The 20,618-nt window shown below is 34.8% G+C and overlaps 2 protein-coding genes and 1 long non-coding RNA gene across 4 annotated transcripts; 2 read left to right on the forward strand and 1 right to left on the reverse strand.

Annotated features, from left to right (window-relative positions):
• The first annotated feature begins 5,816 nt into the window (after positions 1–5,816).
• LOC7465142 (phenylacetaldehyde reductase) lies at positions 5,817–12,277 on the forward strand. The gene is made up of 6 exons (XM_002298359.4): positions 5,817–6,520; positions 8,175–8,344; positions 9,178–9,369; positions 10,268–10,430; positions 10,827–11,013; positions 11,804–12,277. Exons 1-6 carry the CDS (start codon positions 6,400–6,402, stop codon positions 11,946–11,948), a joined length of 978 nt encoding a protein of 325 aa, XP_002298395.1. The 5' UTR covers positions 5,817–6,399; the 3' UTR covers positions 11,949–12,277.
• Positions 12,278–14,766: 2,489 nt separating this feature from the next.
• LOC18095069 (uncharacterized) lies at positions 14,767–17,611 on the reverse strand. 2 transcript variants are annotated; one of them, XR_002977070.2, is made up of 3 exons: positions 17,282–17,611; positions 16,853–16,905; positions 14,767–15,620 (listed from the first exon to the last, which is right to left on the reverse strand). It is a non-coding gene; the product is annotated as an uncharacterized LOC18095069 (long non-coding RNA). The 2 variants fall into 2 exon arrangements; XR_008058004.1 differs by lacking the exon at positions 14,767–15,620 and having other exon boundaries at positions 16,698–16,905.
• Positions 17,612–18,400: 789 nt separating this feature from the next.
• LOC18095070 (NAC domain-containing protein 21/22) lies at positions 18,401–20,381 on the forward strand. The gene is made up of 3 exons (XM_024596303.2): positions 18,401–18,870; positions 18,980–19,302; positions 19,401–20,381. Exons 1-3 carry the CDS (start codon positions 18,405–18,407, stop codon positions 20,115–20,117), a joined length of 1,506 nt encoding a protein of 501 aa, XP_024452071.1. The 5' UTR covers positions 18,401–18,404; the 3' UTR covers positions 20,118–20,381.
• The last annotated feature ends 237 nt before the right edge of the window (positions 20,382–20,618 follow it).

Genomic DNA, 20,618 nt, shown 5'->3' on the forward strand with positions numbered 1-20,618 from the left:
AGGGTTACCCGGTTTGGTTGATTTTTTTATTTTGCAAGAATGTCAATTATATTTTTTTTATAAAGATTTCACAAATAAAATCAATGAGTTTTGAAAAAATGTAACAAAAAAATTTATTCATCATTCCTTTTATCGTGGTTTTTAATTAATTTTTTTTCTTGGTTTCATCCCTTGGCATTTAGTTTATTGAGGATTTTACTTTGTGATTTTTTTATGTTTGCTTTCTATAATGTGATGTCGGCCTCATAACTGGGGTCACGAGTTTAGAATGTTAACTTTAATGGACTTCTATTTTTTTAGCATATTTTTCTAAATTATATTTTCAACATTTGATTGGTTACGAATTAACCTTTGTTATTTTTTTCACCTTTATTTCTTTGAGGTTATCCCAATCTCATGTCCCGAGTCGCAGATTTGATGGGTTGACTTGAGTCTTTTTCTGTTGTCATTTTTTTATATCTTGGATGTCAAATTTTTATTAATTCAGTTTATCTGCTGTTATTATCTTTTTTTTTTAAGTATTATTAGATTAGTTGAAGTTATTAAACCCAGTTGACTCAATGATCCAATTCTTTGATTTTTTTTTTCTAAATCCCAAGTTTTGCATGGAGTCTTTTTTTTTACGTTTGACCCATGACGTAGCGCGAGCCATCTATATAGAGAAAAGCTAAAAGAAAATGTCAAAAAAAAAAAAAACCTTTAAATATCATTTTTACATTGGAGAGTCATTCTTATATATTGTCACAGATACTAAAAAAATTGTTTAATATTTTGACTGTGGTTTTTGATGTACACAACTTAACTTAATTTTTGAACGATAATGATGGGTTTAATCTATCTAATAATTTTTTATAGTCTCGAGAGTGAGTTAGTTTGTTTTGTAAATGGATTTCAACATGACAACAAGATGTTTGGTAAAATCAAAATTTACCTTTTACCTTAGTTTTTCAAAAGCTTCAAAAAACAATCAAATAAACATTTGGGTGCAACTCCTGTTTAACTAATATCAATGATCACGAACATATGAATAAATGATCTTCCATGTGAAAATCCATGGCTTAACCTCCCTTTTCAAACGGTTCCTCTTTCACGTTTCTCTCTCACATTCGCACACGAAACTTCCATCGTTTTTTGGTTGCAGGATGACTAGCTTCAGATCATGCGCTGCGTTCATTAGGCAGCAGCGTCATTGGCATTGCTACCTGCTCTTTTGCGCAGAAAAACAGCATGGCACCACCCTATCCATTTGCATACATTTTTGTTTATGACTCTCATGCAAAGCTTTGTGACTTGGTTTGGTGTGGGTAAACATGGCACCGCTCTATCCGTTTTCACATATTTTTGTTTATGATTCCAGTGCAAAGCTTTTGCAATGCTTCTAATTCCCCTGTTCTTGCAGTAAACATTGTGGAAACTTCTTTCAAGCTTGTTGTTTGTCGATGCATCTCTTTAGATTGCTATTTTATTTCAGTATCATAGCTAGCTTCATAGCTTCGTACTTACATTTATGGCTTCGCATACAAGTTCAAAGATGGCCATAACGTAACGCGAGCAGCCTACCTGATTATAACTAATCATCCACTCGTTTTCACTAATACAACTTTTATTTCTCCCCCGTTAATGCTCTTGGAAGAAAAAAACTCTCCACTCCTTCCAGCAAAAAAAATTAGGTTCACGGGTTATAAATGCCTCTTAAATCACCCAGGTTAGAAGTTCATATTTTTTATATTCTTTAAAGTATTCATATTCTTATTTTTAAGGCATTTATCATACATAAATAAGAACAAACATTTTTCTTCTTGAAATTAAAATTTATTCTCTCATTTATTACAATCCCTTATAAAAAATTCACTGATTTTATCATCGGAAGGTCCCTAAATCCTATTAGAAGAAACTGTTTTTGCAAGTGTCTGGTCTTTTATCACCAATCATCACTTTTGTGAAATCCGAAGAAAGAAACATAGAAGTGAACGTGTGATCATCCTTCATCCAAACACTTAAGATTCTCATTCCTTAGCATATTAGATTTCAGAATATCATCAATTGGCATCGTTTATGGGAATTGATTTCTTTCCTACGGTGGGTAGAGAGATCATGTTTGGAGTAATCGTTTATTAAGAGAGTTTTGCATAAATGAGAACAACTTCTAAGGGGGCTAGAGGGTCATCCTAGTAGAAAGCTCCCTCTAAGTTGTTTTGTCCAGTGATTAGTACTTAAAAGTGTATTTTTATCAATGTTTTATATCATCATTTTGCACTTGAAGTATCAATAACTCATTAACTAGAGCATGTTTTATAATAATAAGTCTGATAATATAAGATACCTTTAATTTATGATAAATGTTCATTTTAAATGCAGGCCTATCACATAAATCAAATGATTGATTGATGAGTTTAACTACTGAAATTGAGAAGACAAAGAGAGGGCTAAGCTTAGAAAAGAGGTGCTGGTTGAATGCAAATTGGAATACCATTCGGTTATTGGATCAAAACTGGAGCTGTAGAACTTGGATTTAGGTCTGGTTTATATGGATAGAAAGCTAAGACATAGGCCTAAAACTTTCATGAAAAGTCCAAGATTCAAAAGGATTGTTTTCAAGTTCAAATTGTAGCAACAACAGAGAAGTTAGAATCTGTCCTGCAGCCCATACACTGTTCAGTGTTCAACCCATATCTCGAGTTCTAGAAGTCCAAATGACCTTATTCTTATTTTGTTGGAAAGCTGAGATAATTTTCCAGAACTTTCATGAAGACTATCTGTTCAAATTATGATGTTAGCAATGATGGTTTCTGTAGACAAGAAGATAAGTATTGTTACCAAGTCAAGAGGTGGTCACCAACTCAACAATTAGTCATCAAATCAATAGTTCCGAATTTTGGCCTATAAAAGGAGGCATTTGCCATGCATTTAGGCATCTTGGTTTTCAGATCAAGATCTTGCTCTTGCTCTCTTTCTTTGTATTTTGTAATGTTCAAGTTTTATTCCATGTTATAGTTTCCTTAATCTCTTGTTTATGCTTTTCATTTCCTTTACTATACTTATATAATTATGTTTTTATCTTGTTTATTTATGTTTCTCTTTTTTATAATGTTTAGTTAAGTTTAATATGTCAAGGTGAAAAGGTTTCACTAATGGTGTTAGGATATGTATAATATAAACTCAATATGGACTTCAATGCTTACATCCAAGAAAGTTTGCTATTAACATGTCTTATCATTTTTATCTTATTAATTCTTAATACCTTACTTGTTAAATGATTAATCTAGATTTGTGTTGTATAACACTTGGTACAATAAATGCTTGATCCTTTATAGCCAACTGTATGGTATAACCGACACCTGTGCTATGAAAGAAATTTGATTTGTTGTTAACATAAGTTAGCATCATGAATTCCTGACAATATTTAAAAGTATTGGTGTTACTTAAATAAGATAACTAATATGATCATGTTAATAATTTATAATGAGCTATTAATGACAAATCATCCGATTGGAACCTCCTTTGTGTGTGGTTTCTAGTTGAGTAATAAAAAGAGTTTATATTATACTTATTTGAAATACCATTAGTGGATCCTCTAACATTGACATTTGTTTTTATCATTGTTTAATCCTCACGTTAATCTCACATCTAAAAATTCTCTTTAACTCATTATTATTATTATTATTATTATTATTATTATTATTATTATCTATTTTATTATTTATAATTTATATAGTTGACCTTCATGTGGTTCGACCCCGGTCTTGCCGGGTTATTTATTACTTTGACACTCCTGCACTTGGGATAAAACATCAAACTCTTTGATCGTGTCATCCAGCCTCTTCTAGATAAGATAATTGGTTGAGAAACTAGGACTGAAAGAGCTACATCATGTGCCAAGACTTACCAGGGTAGCATGGTTTGGTGTTGTCTTTGGGTTGACAACACGACTTGAGAAATGGCTTGTACCTAGTGGATGAATTGTTGTATCTTTAATGGTGTAGACATGTTAGCTACTGTAAGAAAGTCTATGACAACGTCCACCCCAGGAGTATCTTGATTGTCTACCATTAATTGCAATAAGGGATGTCAAAATCATCTATCAATCCCATCGTTCCATGCCAAAACCCTATAACTCTCTAAAGCCTGTTAGATAAAAGTTTAATAGAAGTATAGTTGGTTATTATCTTCATGATGAGACCTACAGTCCTCATGAGAGAAATGGATCTCCTTTATCTAGACGCATCTTACATACTTATATCTCTAAGAAGTACATTTCCACAAAAATAACCCTGGACAACTATGATGATCTGGCAAATCCACGAGAGTATATCTAAAATAAACGTAGAAACCTTGAGCTAGTCATCCAAAACAATGAGTACATGTGCAAAATACTTCTTATGACCTTCAGAGGGTCAACACAAGCGTGGTAACTTGGAGCCAAGATCTTTCTTGGGTTTTAATAACCTCTATACTAAACTTGTGTCACGTTTTAACACTAGTATACCCGCCAAGAGGAGCACCACTAAGATCTTTGGCATTACTTAATTCGGAAGGGCCACACAAGCATACTTAAAGAGGTTTAATGAAAAAATGATCAAGGTGGAAGAATTAATTGAGCTAATAGCCTCAAAGGCTTTGATAAGTGGAGTAAGAGAACATTTTTTATGGAAGGAAATGTATGATCTACCAGACCGAAGTTGAAAGTAAAATAAGTCATGAAGAATCATATACGGATAGAGAAAGCTAGTATGTTAAGGCATGGACCTTTCCGCTTCTATTAGGAGGAAGATGAAATTTTCAAACAGAATTATTCTTTCAACAGAGAGAATAAATCAAAAAAATATCAGAAAAGGCTAGTAAGGGAGTGTATAGAATATCCTGAGAGAAGGAATACAACTCCCCTAAATTCCACTCTTACAGAAGTCTTCACAGCCATCAAGTTGAAAGATTATATCCAATATCCACCTCTTATAGAGTCGCCTCCACATACCCTTATCTTTAAATTTTTTTGTCTATTTCACAAAAGACAAAGGATATGATACTTAATATTGCTTCACGTTGAGGAAATAGATTAAAAGGCTAATAGTCAAGGGTTATTTTAAGCAGCTTATTAAAGGGAATGCTCACATGGACCAAGATAAAGAAGAACCCATTCAACCCAGTCAAGCCCTGCTTGAAATCAACATGATTTTCATAGGAACCTCTATAGAAAGAGATACTTCCAGTGAAAAATAGAAATGTGAAAAACAAGTCCTCACAACAGTTTATTGACAGAGTCATGAAACGAGTCCATTGCTTTCACACCTATGAAGAGGGGGTGACCTACTCTTACGAGGATGCATTGGTCATTTCCACAGTTCTTGCCAACCATAGTGTCCACAAGATATTGGTGGACGGTGGTAGCTTAGTCAACATCTTTTCTAGAGATATAATATCCTAGATGGAGACGGATCCTTTAATAATGACTCTGTGAAGACTTGTTTGATTGGGAATGCAAGGTCAGGAATACCAGTGAAGAGTGTCTTGGAGATCATGATCATGATAAACACTTACTCTAAGTGTCTCACCCTTTAATAAACCTTTACGGTGATAGACACAACTCTAGCCTTTTAAACTCTCCATGCAAGCTCAATATAAACACAAGTACAAGGTATTTGGTCATGAACCTCTCCATTCATAAATGGAGTGGCTGCTGTAAGAGGAAACCAAAAGACTTTTGGACATTATGCCTCTACATATTTTAAGGGTAAAAAATCTTTGGTTTTGGACCAGTAAGATTCCTTAAAGAAAATGGTAGAAGTTAGAACCAATGCCGCCACATAATAATTGAAGAAAGTATTTTTAAGGCAAGAGAATTATTGAATTTGCTTTCAGCACCTCACATATGCGTGGAATCAATCTAGACATAACGACTCATGGACTCTAGGTTAATCTAGCATGCCCTTGTATTCAACAAAAAAAGAGAAATTTTGGGAAACTAGAGGAAGCTCAACCAATAACAAGATTAGCAAAAACATTTTTACACCTTTTTTCAGCTCCCTCAAGAACTTCTTGAGTAAAGGTCCCGGCGGCTATAGTTTCAACCACCAAAATTATTTTGGTTTTTTCTCTAAATCTTTCACCAACATCAAAATTTATTAATCTGGTGTACTTTATATTACAAATTACAATGAAACCTTCTATTTTTCTAATATAAAATGAAATTCTCTTTATTTAAGATGCAGTATTTTATAACACTACATAGATTCAAAGTCAAGAATATGAAAGAAACGTATCAAATTTGAATAAGGCTGATAGGACAGACTGACAGATGCTAACGCAGGAGATGATATCAGATTAGATCGACCAAACTATAAATATTTTACTTCACGTAGACAGAGAGCATCAGGGGAAAAAAAACAGAGAGTGAGAGTGATAATGAGCACTGGAGCCGGAAAGATCGTGTGCGTGACTGGAGCCTCGGGTTATATAGCTTCATGGATAGTCAAGCTCCTCCTCTCACGTGGTTACACTGTCAAGGCCTCTGTTCGTGACCCAAGTGAGTCACTCACTCGCTCCCTCTATCATCCCTTTCCCTTGCGCGGCTTCTTTCTTTTTTTCCTTTTTTTTGTTGCTTTTTATATAAGATACGGATCATTATGTTATTTAATTGCAAGAATCAAGAGATACTCATTTTTAAATGATGGTAATTTGGTTCTTTGATGGGAGTGATTAGATCATTGGTTTGCGGTTAATCATGGATTTTCAGGGACTAAAGATTAGAATTCTGTTTTTTTGGTGATCGGAATGAATTTTAAAGAAAATGGGTTTTATATATATATATATATATATTCAAGAGGGTGGATTTTGTTGGAGGCAGAAGAAGCTTGTTGTAGATTGAGAATTACAAGTAGTAATTTGGAAGTTCTTATTTCGCTAAGGTTAGTAAATATCAAAATCACGAATCGCGGTAAGCGATGATGATAATGGTATTTTGACGTTAACTGAAAACATGAAATGTTTAGCAATGAGAAAAAGATTGCCTTTTAATTGAGTTAATGTAATGATAAATTCAAAGGTATGTTCTTGTTGCTGATGTTGCATTTCTCAGATTGTTTTGGCGTTTAATAATGCGAGGGGATACTGGCACTCCAAAAATGTCTAACCACTCTCTCACTATCCCAAATTTGTTTCTTATTTTTGTACCAAAACATGGAAAAGTATTTGAAAATTACGTTTAAGTAATGGGATATCAAATGGGGAAGTATTTGAAAAATCTTTTCCTTTTTTGTGTTTAAATGGCTGGGGATTGAAATTGGGTTAAGCCTCTCTCTCACCCAATTGAGTTAGAACCGTTTCTTTCATGTTTAAGCGCACAATTCCCCTTCTTGTACGGGGAAAGATACCTGCTTTAAGTAAAGTTCCGGTAGTGTTTCTGGCTTGTCTTCTTTGTCGATTTATCTTTTTTTAAAAAAAAAATTCTTTTTTTATCTAATTTGAACCGTGATTCTACATAAATTCAGACTTTTGGATCGCCTGTTTTGTGATTTCTTGAGTCTCTCAGGTTTACCATTCCTCATGGTATTTTAGCTCTTGAAATTTATGTCAACCATCTTTTTGCCTGATTTAAGTGGTCATACTGCAGTGACGCCACATAAATCCAGACTTTTGGATCACTTAGTCTTGTGATTTCTGGAGTCTCTCAGGTTTATCATTCCTCATGGTATTTTAACTCCTGAAATTCGTGTCAATCCATCTTGTTACCTGATTTCAGTGGCCATACTGCAGTAATGCCGCATTGTAAAAAATTGGTCGTTTTATGTCATTTTGTAACCATGTAGTAGTAATAATGAAAGGTGTATGTACAGAAATGCTAGTATGCGTTACTTGTTTTCTCTTGAACTGAACCATGAAAGTCCTTATGCAAAATGCTCCTACTAAAAAATAACGCTGCTTCATCATGCATTATATTGCGCACTAAGTAATCTATTTTAGTGTGCCTTGGAGAAATATAATGTTATTGACTATATAGTTCGGGCATGCTCTGTTCATCATGACAGAATGATCTTACTTGTGTTTTTTCCTGTGAGGTTGACTTAGGGGAAATAGTGTACTTGTTGCAATTTTTAAGTTTGCCCATCACAATTTATCTTTACCAAAAACTACTTGCAATTTCAGTGATTTACTGGTTGTTTTCAATTTATATTCCACAGATGATCCCAAAAAGACACAGCACTTGCGTGCACTCAGAGGAGCTCAGGAGAGACTTGAGCTGGTCAAAGCAAATTTATTGGAAGAAGGTTCCTTTGATTCTATTGTTGAAGGGTGTGAAGGTGTTTTCCACACTGCATCTCCTTTTTATCATGATGTCAAGGACCCACAGGTTAATCCTGCATACCCACTCTTAAATAACTGCAGTTTTTCTTATGTACTTGAGACTTCATTATTTATGAAAATCAGGTAGAAACTTAAATAGTGCCCCAAAATAGAATGTATCTCTATCACAATCATTGTGATATTCATATGCAACAGGGTGCTGAAATATTACACCCTGGATGCTGTCTAAATGCCGAATACTTCGAAATATTAAATTATTAATATTGAAATGGATTTAAAGAACAAAACATTATGGATCAGTCTTCCATAGTGTACTTGAATCCAAAATTAACAGCAGTACATGGTGGATTCATTATTTTATTGATTCACTGTCAGGAATAGAATGGCATTGTGAACAGATTTACTTCCTGCTAATTAAGATGCTGTCACAAGAGCTCATGGCTATGAGTAGGATGTGATATTGTTTCATAGAATTCATTGTTGAGGTACATGAAAGTCAGGATATGTATAAGATGCAGCAGTTCTTTGACCTTTTCTTAGGAAGGTATCCAGCATCGAGCAATATAGTTTTCGAATATATCTTACACAAATGCTCCCAGGTCAGTTGTATTGGGCTGTGACTTGAAGCTTTCCTGGAAAGGTTAAAAAAAGGTTTGGCCTATGTAAATGCTATTTGCCTTCACTGATTCTTGAACTATGCTGTTAGAGTGCAGCATGGGAACTTATTTCTTTCAGTTGAAGCTGATTTACAGTCAGAAAAAATAAATTCTGTCTTTTGTTCTTAGGGTCAAGATGTTTAGATGAACTTTTAGATGTTGAAGTCTGGATTTGTTTTGATTTGTCTTCAAATGGTTGTAATCAATTTTCTTCTCATTTCAGGCAGAGTTGCTTGATCCTGCAGTGAAAGGAACACTCAATGTCCTTGGCTCATGTGCAAGACACCCATCAATCAAACGAGTTGTTTTAACATCTTCTATGGCTGCAGTTGCTTACAATAGGAAACCTCGGACTCCAGATGTAGTAGTGGATGAAACTTGGTTTTCGGATCCGGAACTGTGTAGAGAATCTAAGGTGTGTGCACGTGCCGATACTTTCTGGATCTTCAGGAAAAAAAAAGTTATCTCACTTATGAAAATATATTTTTCAAATCTTGTTCACTTTTAGTGTCGAGTTGTTTCATTCTTCATAGCTTTGGAAATGGAAATCAAATCACACAGTTCACTTTTATCCATTTTGAATTCTGTTCTGAAACTGAGTGTACTCTGGGATATGGTTTTGCTGATTGAGCCAGATGGTGGTGGTGGCACAACTACATTGCTTGCAATTTTGTCATTTTATGCTAGGTGTAACTTCTGCTTATGATGTCTCTTTCTTTGTTTTTATGTTTGTTTGGACATTGCTCTAAGAAAGTTGGAGGTTTAGCAGAATAATAAATTATCATTTGTAGAAAGTCAGAGAAAATAGTGATAGAAAGATATAAGGATGTAATTTTTTTCCCCGTTCTCACATCAGATATGAAAACTCTTTTTGAAGATGAAGTGTTTCTAAATGGTATGAAGAATCTATCTTTCATTACTTCTGCTATTGACTTCAAAACTTTTACTGTAAGATACTGCTCCTTTGCTTCTATAAAATCTTCTGAATGAAGTTTCATTTTCTCCTACCAAATCATTAATATAATAGTGAATAAACAAAGAGACACTATAACCATCTTTGTGATGTAGCTCCTGAGAATTAAACATCAGTAATATTTTTTCTCATGATCAATTCGAACTTATCTCTCAAAGTTATGTTCAATGTGCGGTTTCTCTCATCCTAGGCCATTCCATTAAACACAATTCTGTCTGCTGCCTTTTGATGATGTGTAAGTAATGATAACGAAATGTTTCTACCATGTGCATTTGACAATGGGCTGTGCTAAGATCTGTAGTATTTTGTTTCCAATCCCTTATTCCCAGTCTGTTTTTAGCTTTGGTACGTGCTTTCAAAGACATTGGCTGAGGATGCTGCATGGAAATTTGCAAAAGAAAAGGGTATGGACATGGTTGCAATAAATCCATCAATGGTTATTGGTCCTCTCTTGCAGCCAACACTTAATACAAGTGCTGCAGCAATTTTAAGCCTAATAAAAGGTACTTCTTTATGCTAACTAGACTAATCTTTTCATCCTGTACGTAACCAGTAGCATATATTTCATCTCAACAAGTCACTCTTGCAAAGAACTAATTAGAAGCACATAAAATTCTGTAGAGAATTTGCACAAGTGACGTAAATTGCAAATTAAAAGCACTCATTTTATGTTTGTTTGTTAGAATTGTTAAATCTCCCATGCTACTGGACTTCAATACTGGCTGGCTATCTGTTACACTCTTTTTACCTAGTTAAAAATACTGTTTTGAAGAAGAGAAACCCAAATATTAATAGTTGTTACTTTATTAACGAAGAAGAGTAATGTAGCCAACTCTTTGTTTGATAATATTCTTTCCTTGAAGCATGTGGCTATTTTCTTACCTCTGTGTTGAATGCAGGAGCACAAACTTTCTCCAATGCATCTTTTGGATGGATAAATGTTAAAGATGTTGCCAATGCACACATACAAGCATTTGAGCTGTCATCAGCTAGTGGGAGATATTGTTTGGTTGAGAGAGTGGCACACCACTCAGAAGTAGTGAAGATTCTGCGAGAGCTTTATCCTGATCTCCAACTCCCGGAAAAGTAAGTCTTTTCCCACTATAATTTACCCTTTCTATTTATTGTTTTGTTCTGATGATTTCTGATCTCAGTCACAATACTCTTGTTCTCCTTCCTGTTTATACCTTTCACAGCATTTACCTTTTTGTCACCTTATTTTGTGTGGTTTTCACGGCGGCATATGCATTTGGTAAGCAGAGATTTTAGTAAGGTGGCAGTGTGCCTATCCATTCTTGTGATGCTTATTACTGACCTCACCTTCTTGTGCCAGTTTAGAAGGCACATAAAAAAGTCCGTTCAATTAAAGAAAAAAAAAACAAGGAGAAGTAGAAGTTTGTCTGTTCAGTAGCCAGCATTCTATTGCAAAATGTGCATTAAAAAGCAGATTGCAACACCATGCCTGGGTAATAGTGGTACACATTTCGCCTGGTGTGGGATATAAAGGTGGATGAAGCAAATAGAGATGAAAGAATTGACTACAATCAATAATCAAAGGTTTCCAATCATGTATCTCTTTTGAAAAGTGTTTGACCTTGAAATATAAGTACACGATGAAAGTCACATCTTGAATGGTACAATCATCAGCTAGTCCTTTTTGATGATTTGTTGTAGCTAGTTCTAGTTAATTTGTTTCATGGAATAATTCGACACCAAAATTCATCTGTGTTCATTCAAGGCCACTTTTTTCACTATCATAAGTGTTTGAAGATCCTTCATTGAACAGAGTAGATTGTTTCTCTTTGAGAATTCTCTGTTATCATCTGCAATTTTTCTTCAAAAGTTATATTGATTCCTTTGTGATAAACTTTGGCAGGTGCGCCGATGATAAGCCATATGTGCCAATCTATCAGGTTTCCAAGGAAAAAGCCAAAAGCTTGGGTATTGAATTCATTCCTTTGGAAGCTAGCATCAAGGAAACCGTGGAAAGCTTGAAGGAGAAAGGATTCGTCAGTTTTTGAGCATTTCCTGCATGCAAGAGTTTTCTGACGTTAAATAAATAAACGGTGGACGGTATATATCCCCTTCCCAGGAATTTAGAACTCTTGTGTTTCGCATTAGGGTTGCTTTTGTGGTTGTGGTTTAAAAAAAACAGTTTAATAAAAAGTTGTGAGGTTTATTTTAAAAAATGAGATGTTCGGTTAAAACTGTGGTTGAAATTATGGCTGAAAAAAAAACAGTTTCTTGTGTTTAGTTAATATGTTTTTTGTTTGAGGTTTGTATAGCGAAACATAGGTGTTTTGTAATTATGATTACATAACGAAATGAAATATCCTTATACATTAATTTATTCTTTCATTGTTCCATCAAACTATTTGCAATTTCATCGCGTACAAAATTCATACGTGAAGACCTCTATGATCCTTGAACGGCTGACCGAGGAACAATATCAGGTAAAAAGTCATCTGAAATTAAATTGGGATTGCGATCATACTCAGAAAAAACCGCATCATCTTGCGATCTCCTTCTAATATAGTTATGTAGTGCCATTGATGCAACTACAATCTCAACTTGCGTTTTGTATGGATAAGCAGATATGTTTTGCAAAATTCTTCACCTCTGTTTCCATACCTCAAAAGAACCCTTTATCACGTTACGTAATGATGAGTATGCACGGTTAAACACTTCTTTCCAACCACTTGGTTGTCCATGACACCTAAATTCTTGCAAGTGATACCTCTCGCCTTTGTAGGGACCTAAATACCCATACTCATTGGGATATGCAGCATCAACCAAATAATAGTTCTTTGCAAATAAGAACATGGTAATTTTTAACAAAACTAAAAAAACAAATTATATGCCTTCAATTGCCAAATCTTATTACAACCTTTTAGTGGTTTTGAAAATTTTATATTGCTATTGCTAATAGCCTCAAGAAAAATACGCGTATTGCGTGCATTGTCTTCCCATCCTGCCCACACAAACATGAATTGCATGTGGAAACTACAAGCGGACATGATATTTTGTGTTGGTACACCTTTTCTTCCAATAAATGGAATTTGATTTTCAGATGATATGCATGCATGAACATGTGTACCATCAATTGCACCGACACAATTCTACGAGCCAAAAAAAATTAAGTAATCATAAACATTTATAAAATATTTCATACTCATTTAAACAACTTAATTAAACAAAAATTCATCTTACCTTGAAATATGGCATAAATCTTGGATTCATTGCAATTTCTCTTGGTGTGCTCGTAAATTGTGGATCTATTGGTTTTATAACTTCCAGAGCAAACAAGCATAATGATTGAAGCACTTCTTTTAAACATCTATTAACAGTTTCACCTGAATGTTGAAATTTCTCCTACACTTGTCTATTTGACGCCCCAACTGCTATTGTAAATAGAAACATTGCCACCTTTTCAATAACGCTCATTCTTCTTGAAGGTTTTAAGTCATGATGCGTTTCTAAATCATTGCACAGACTCAACAAAGTGGTTGAGTCCATCCTGAACATGTTAACACATCATTTCCAATGACCTCTTAAAACCTCATTCAACCAACGCATCCCTGTGTTGTACGAAATCATACACGGTTCTTTATGCATATAATTAATACAATACATGTTTATAGCTCCAGTCGTGCATATAATTAATTTATTCATATCAAACTGCCTCTTTAAAATAAATTCATCGTCATCATCACTGTCACCGTCATCATCATCATCATTACTGTTGTCGGCGTCGTTTCCATCACCGTCATCTTCAGTACCAGCAACTGAGGCACCACTACCTTCACAACTAGGATGATTAATGCGGTCTACAATGCGGTTCATTACATTATCATAATTGCCATCAAAATCTTCATTAAATATGATATTAAACCGTGGATCATCCATAACTTCAATTACATGTAAAAAAAAATAAATTGATATGTATGTTTAAAAAAAACTTTAAATAATTAAATATCATTCAATAAAAAAAAACTATCAAAGAGTTGGAGGGACATAATTTTTTTCATACCTGTAAAGCAAAAAAAAAAAAACAAAGTGTTCCACTTGTTTGTATCAAATGCAATTGAGAGATTTGAGAGGTTTATTATGAAGAAAGTTAGGTCATTGAAAAATATGATACAAACATCCCTCCTTATATAGAAAAAATTCAATGATGTTTACGTCTCTTTTGCAATTTTTTTGCTTTCAACATAAGTACATTCTCACATGAATGAGCTGTAAAAGTAAAATATGATGTTAATTTTACAGCTCATACATGGGCTACATTCTGACATGTATTCTTTCATTTGTATTGTAAATGTTAGTTTCACAGTTTCATGTGATTATCCTTATTCTATTATTCAAGATTCTTTGGCCCACTTTTTTGTTTACTTCTCATTCTATGACAGTTTCACAGACTCAACCAGTCGGGTTAAAAAACACACTCTGAATGTTTTGCAATTACTTTTACGTGATTGTCCTCCTGTGAACCAAGAATTGCCCCACGGCAGAAAGGAAGAAAAATATAGCTATTAGACCTCACGGCAGAAAGGAAAAAAAACACCAACAGTAACTGCAAAGGGGGTTTCTAGCTTCTAACCAAACCAACTTTCAGACCTCACAAGCTCATAGCTAGACCCAATTGTGGTAGCTGGAATATTACAAGAAAACAAGCCTTATAACAGGAAGAATCAAGCTCAGTTTTGTCAGGGAAAAAAATAATTAAGGTAAATGAACAACTAATTCCATCCAAGTGTCAACCATTTAACATTAAAAACCAGCAATTTCTCATCCAAGTCTGTTAACTCCCGAAAAGCAGTTTAATAATAAATACAACAGTAAAAAAATTACCGCAAATGGATATGCCCATATGTCTCAACACGAAATGTGGAATCATACAATGACTCGAAAAAACTTCGGCAAATAAAAACTACTCTTTTAAAAACTGTCATCACATTATTCTACAAAAATAAAATAAACATGTATAAATACCGTAAACACTTGAACATGGTTAATTAATTAACAGTTAAGAAAATGAAATCATACCATGTCAGCTAAGCACGTTTACTTCGTGCATACATTCATTGCAACCATCTCAACTTCTGTTGTTTATCACCCATACTGGCCCACATTTCTTTTTTCCTTCTTAAACTCAAATACTCTGTAGCAAAGTTGTGAAACTCATCTTCAATTGAAACTCCAGGAATTGAGTGGAGCTCAGCCATCACCTCGTGAATACTACAGCCTTCGCGATCCATATTCAAAGAAGTGTAATCACTCTTAGTCGACATACTCTCAAGTAGTTGATTGCACCTTGACAGCAGCCGAACACCAATTCCAAACGTTTTCTTCTTTCTACCTCGGACCTCAGAAGGATCTCGTTCTTTTCTTTTGTCATTGCTCCTTGTGTTGATGCTGCTTGACATATTTATCCCTCCAACCATTCGAGACATGTCAGTCTAGAAATTTGGAATCCCATCCTCCTCCGAATCACCGCTTCCTTCTTCGAAACTAGCACGATCAATGTTGGCACTACTTGTGCCAAGATCAACATCATTGCCACCAAGTACTCCTGATGAAGGAGCCCATGCAAACTCTCTAGTTGCGATAATGTTGGAATACATTCTGTCATATTTATTCTTCAAAGACGGTTCAATACCGTTATGTCTGAATTTTTTGGCTCCTCTAATTTGCTGCATATAATAAATAAAATTAATTAATGAAGGATCATGTATTGAAATTTTTTCAAAATTTGACAACAATAAAAGAAATTGTTAGGATGACGAGGAATTTACCTGAATTTTTTCTTTCCATCACTCATCACTAGCTAAAATTGTTCCTAATTCACTACTCTAGCAAACACCAGTTTCAAAAACCAGCTTATTCCATATCCTCCAATCCTTTTTGCATCCATCCCATTTGTTTTTCAATTGTGTTTTAGTGAATGCATGACCAGTTTGTTCTTGGAATGATGTTATAAGAAATTTTCACCCCATCTTATCGAAATGAGTACTAGGTCTCATTCCCATATCAATGACCTTAATGCATATATCACAAAATATATGCAACATTTTCTTTTGACCAAGTAGCCTTATCCATAGATTCAACACCTTCCATGATATCTTTTAAAACATTTAACAAAATAAAACAATCAATGATATAATTACTTGGAGGGACAAATATAACCATGGATTCTACCAATACAGCAGAAGAATCAATGTTTTTTTTTTTTTTTTATCATGCTTCTTGTTTCTCTTTAGCTGAAATTGCTCAAGTCAGAATTATATCTGAAATATCTTTCGGTTTAAGCTTTATGTTTTGGAAGAAGTTTGAAATTTTGTAGTTCCAATAAATTAACAAATTAAACTTCTATTTTATCTTATTATGGTTATCTTAAACAAGTGAGACTGGATTCATTTATCAATGACATAAACTGAAGCACATCAACAAATATTCTTTAATTTTCAATTGAAGGCAGCAAAATCAGTTAGGCTTTGGAGGAAAAAAAAAACCAGGCTCATAAGACAGCGGTAAACTATAGTTGATCACCATAACAGGGAAATGATTGTGGAAAGTAAATCTAAAGTTCAGCATTACCTGGGTATTTTTGCCAAAAACAGAGGATGACAAAAACTAGTCGCTCGTTAAAGTAAAAGAATCAAGCAAAGCACATTATCATAATTACTCTTCTCCTTGGCTAATCAGACCACTAATGGGACTACAACAATTTATAACCAAACACTTGTAAAGAACTCATGAAGCAGTAGCAGTGTAAAACCTCATTCAACCAACTATGAAACCGATTTCATCGCAGAACACACACATAATTAATCACAGTAAACAGAATTCATGAAGCAGAAAACAAAATAAATTAAGAGCTAATTAAAATACATCCCAATATGGAGATAAGTCAGATTGAACTTACGGTTCTCTCTCTCGTGTGTGTTTCCCTAGCTGGTGTTTTTCTGCTACTTTTTTCTGCAAACCAGAAAAACAGGATTAATGAAGCAGCACACAAATTAAATTAAACAGATTTTTTCGAAGACTAGTTGTTTATACAAAGATAGGCTGATTCAAGCGCATACGCTACTTTTATAAGACTCCGCAAAGACAGTATTACCTCAATAGATCAACCAATCACAATACTATAGCATCGCTCACTCTCAAACACGAGCTACAACGCGGAACTGCATGCTGAAGTGGGGATCCTTTCAGTTATTAAATTAACGCAATTTATGCTAGTCATCCTTTACCTCCTAATCCTCATATTATTGGGTGAAATATGAAATGGTTAGCCGATTCTCTAAGAGTTAATTTTATTAAATTTGAAGACAAAGAAAAGGCAAGAACTTACGGTTCTCTCTCTTCTATGAAGTTTCCCCTGTTGGTTAATGCCTGCTGATTTTTTCTGCAAACCAGAACAATGGAGACCTCTCGGCACAAGTTATGAGCATGAAGGTGACAGATCTTCTTTGAAAGAAGAAGGGAACATGGCAAATGATCTGCTGTGGTTTTGGGAAAAAATTTTCCTGACATGAACAATGTAGCCTCTCGGGTTGTTTTGGGAAATATTTTTGCAATAGTTTCAAAGTCTTTTGGCAGGAGACGAGAGAAGGGAACAGAGGGGAACGAGTGCTCAAATTTTGGGAAATAAGGGAACAGAGGGAACAGCAGGAGTTGAGCCTTTTCGGGTGTGTTTTAGAAGATAACAGCGGTTATATTTTTGTTTGGAAATGTATTAAAAAAAATATTAATATAAAATATTAAAAGAAATTAAATAAATAAAATTTAAATTTTCAAAAAACATAATTTTAACCGCCAAACCAAAAACTGTCTTCATCTTGAACTCTATACGAATCCTTTTCTGGTATTCCATCAGTTAGATAATGCCAGCAAGGCTTCTTGTGTTGAGCATAAGAAAGAAGATGCGAATCCTTTTTCCTAAGCAAGAGCGTAATGATTGAGAAAAATTAGCCTTTTTTTTTAAATAATAATAATTGGCTGGCTAGATTACTTTGCAACTCGTTAAATTCAATAAAAATTTAATTAAATTTATGCGATAGAATTTAATATTTAATAGTCGAATATAATTACTTTTTTTAAGTTGAATTACAGTAAAATCCAACACGTAAACGGACTAGTTTCATATTCAATTCCATATGAACTCGGTAAACCTTCTGGAAAAGAATTTGAAACTGAGAAGGAATGTATATTACTAAACAGATTCGGATAGGAATTTTTCATAAAAAAAATCATATACATACGAACAACTAAGATGAAATTCATGTACAGATAGAGCTTATCAGGTTGCCAAGACGGTTGAGTATTGGATTTTAAATATATCCCTATTATTAAGAAAATAAAGATATCTCAAAAATAAAAATAAAAATCCATCTGCGCGCGTTCAAGGGAGGTGTGTATATATATACAGTTCCCAAAATCGATAGGAGTCAGTATCCTTGACTTGTTGAGAGTTAATGTCGTCGTCCGGAGAAGAAAATTGTTCGCAGAGTCGTACAATGCAGTTTCTTGAGGAACCAAAGCCACATGAGCAGCCTTCTGTTTCCACTCCATCGACATCAAACGTCCCTTCAAACCCTCCTGCATCACCATCGCAACCCCTGATTGCTTCAAACCCATCACCACCCCAAGCCCTGATGGCTTCTAACTCATCACCACCACCAGTGCCGCAGCCACCTACCATGAATCCACCGTTTCAGGCACTTTCTACCCCCACTCCACGACCACCACCACCACAAAGATTTGCTAATTATGAAGATAGCGATAGGTATTTCAATAGTTTCCCACCTGGATATAGATTTCGCCCTCATGATCATGAGCTGGTGTTGCATTACTTGGACAAGAAAGTCAAGGGTCTGCCATTGCCTATGAACAGGATTATTAATGCTGATCTCTATCAATTCGATCCCGAGGATCTTGCAGGTTTTATTTTCACTATAAACCGATTGAAGTATTGATTATATTTATATATACATGTTTTAATTTTGATACTATAATTACAAATATAAATTTTATCTGTTTATATGAACAGCTCAATATAGTCATCATGGAGAAAAAGAATGGTACTTTTTCACACCGAGGAACAGAAAGTATAAAAACGGAACTAGACCGAATCGAGCGGCAGGTGGTGGATATTGGAAAGCCACTGGAGCTGATAAGGGAATCACGTATGAAAAACGTGTTATTGAAGCTGGTAAAAAAATCACATACCAGAAAACGCTTGTTGGACACAGGAAGGCGCTCGTTTATTATGCCGGAAAGCCTCCAAAGGGTGACAAAACCAACTGGATAATGCATGAGTTTAGATTGGATGATTCCCCGCTTCATGTCAGAAATAATAGAGACGACATGAGGGTACATGGATGTTCTTCTCTCTCCAATTGACATAACAGCATTTGCTTATTCTTAACATGGTTATTAATCAGATTTTTTTTTTCTTTGTTTTGGTGCAGCTGGATGACTGCGTTCTGTGCAGGATTTACAAGAAACGTGAGAAGAGTACTACTAATGCTAGTACCAATGTCAGAAATCGGCAAAGTAATGAGGAAAATCCTTTATTGACAATCGATGATGATGATGAAGATTACATAAACGATCATGATTATGATCCAAATCATCTCTCTGCTATAGAGGCTAGCTTTGCCGGGGAGATTTACGGCATGGTTACTAATTCTTTAGAGAATTCATTCCCGATACTTGATGAGTTAAGCCAACAACAGACTGGTACAAGCATATTCCCAGATGCTAATAACTTCTTTATGTTTCAAGATTCACAGATCCCTGGTTTGGAGGAGACATTTGGAACTCCTGCCCCAATGGACTCCGTTAATCCTGAAGACTGGTCATCCGAGCAAATGGGACTCCAAGATGAATTTCTGAATCCTACATACTCTTCTCCTTTTAATATCCCTGACCATTTTTTTAACCTCTATTCTATCATGCCAACTAATCTTCCAATGAATCCTTCTCCTCATGTCAACATTTGTCCCATGAACACTGCTCCTATTCGCAGCCTTCCTCCCATGAATACTGCCCCTTCCACTGGCGACCTTCCTCCCATAAATACTGATCCACTTGCTGCTCCCTTTCCTCCCGCAAATAGTCAGCCAACCTCGGAGATAATGAATGCTGCTCCCAATCATCCTGGACAGCCACCTCAGCATCGATGATTAGTGTTAGGTTTTCTAGGATCTTGAGAATTTAGTTGATAGACAATCTAACCAATAGTTAAGATATATGTAAACTAATTTTTTTGACAGATTTTCTATTTTTAGAGATTTATCAACATGGTTTAGGCGCATTGTCCAACAAAATAAAATTTATCTTTCAGGTACCCTATTTCACAACAAAATCTGGACCAGTTTTAGTGAGATTTGCGCTACTCAGATACCGTAGCGTCGGCGGCGCAGTGCATGGTAGTGAATCTAAAGATAGATGGAAGCGCTGCTGGGGTGAGAAGATGACTCGGCCCCCTACTTTAGGGTTGGCTACTTTGTAGTTTTTATGATAAGTTTTTTTTAAGATTATTTTTTTATATAAATCAGACCCCGAGCTTAATTTTATCGAATACCTTGCGGTAATTTTTATATTATTTTTTTTATAATTATTCTTATATATAAAATCAGACCGGGAGCTTTTATCAAAATTGTTTGTTTTCCATTTGCATGGTA

This window comes from Populus trichocarpa, chromosome 1, assembly GCF_000002775.5.
Source record: "Populus trichocarpa isolate Nisqually-1 chromosome 1, P.trichocarpa_v4.1, whole genome shotgun sequence".
Lineage (NCBI taxonomy): Eukaryota > Viridiplantae > Streptophyta > Magnoliopsida > Malpighiales > Salicaceae > Populus > Populus trichocarpa.

What these genes read in the sequence shown, in the direction of transcription:
- LOC18095070 (XM_024596303.2), top strand. Translation starts at nt 18,405, where the DNA reads ATGTCGTCGTCCGGAGAAGAAAATTGTTCGCAGAGTCGTACAATGCAG. An exon ending in CGATCCCGAGGATCTTGCAG is followed by an intron (nt 18,871 to 18,979) that starts GTTTTATTTTCA and finishes TTATATGAACAG; the next exon opens with CTCAATATAGTCATCATGGA. An exon ending in ATAATAGAGACGACATGAGG is followed by an intron (nt 19,303 to 19,400) that starts GTACATGGATGT and finishes GTTTTGGTGCAG; the next exon opens with CTGGATGACTGCGTTCTGTG.
- LOC7465142 (XM_002298359.4), top strand. Translation starts at nt 6,400, where the DNA reads ATGAGCACTGGAGCCGGAAAGATCGTGTGCGTGACTGGAGCCTCGGGT. An exon ending in ATGATGTCAAGGACCCACAG is followed by an intron (nt 8,345 to 9,177) that starts GTTAATCCTGCA and finishes TTCTCATTTCAG; the next exon opens with GCAGAGTTGCTTGATCCTGC. An exon ending in AATTTTAAGCCTAATAAAAG is followed by an intron (nt 10,431 to 10,826) that starts GTACTTCTTTAT and finishes TGTTGAATGCAG; the next exon opens with GAGCACAAACTTTCTCCAAT.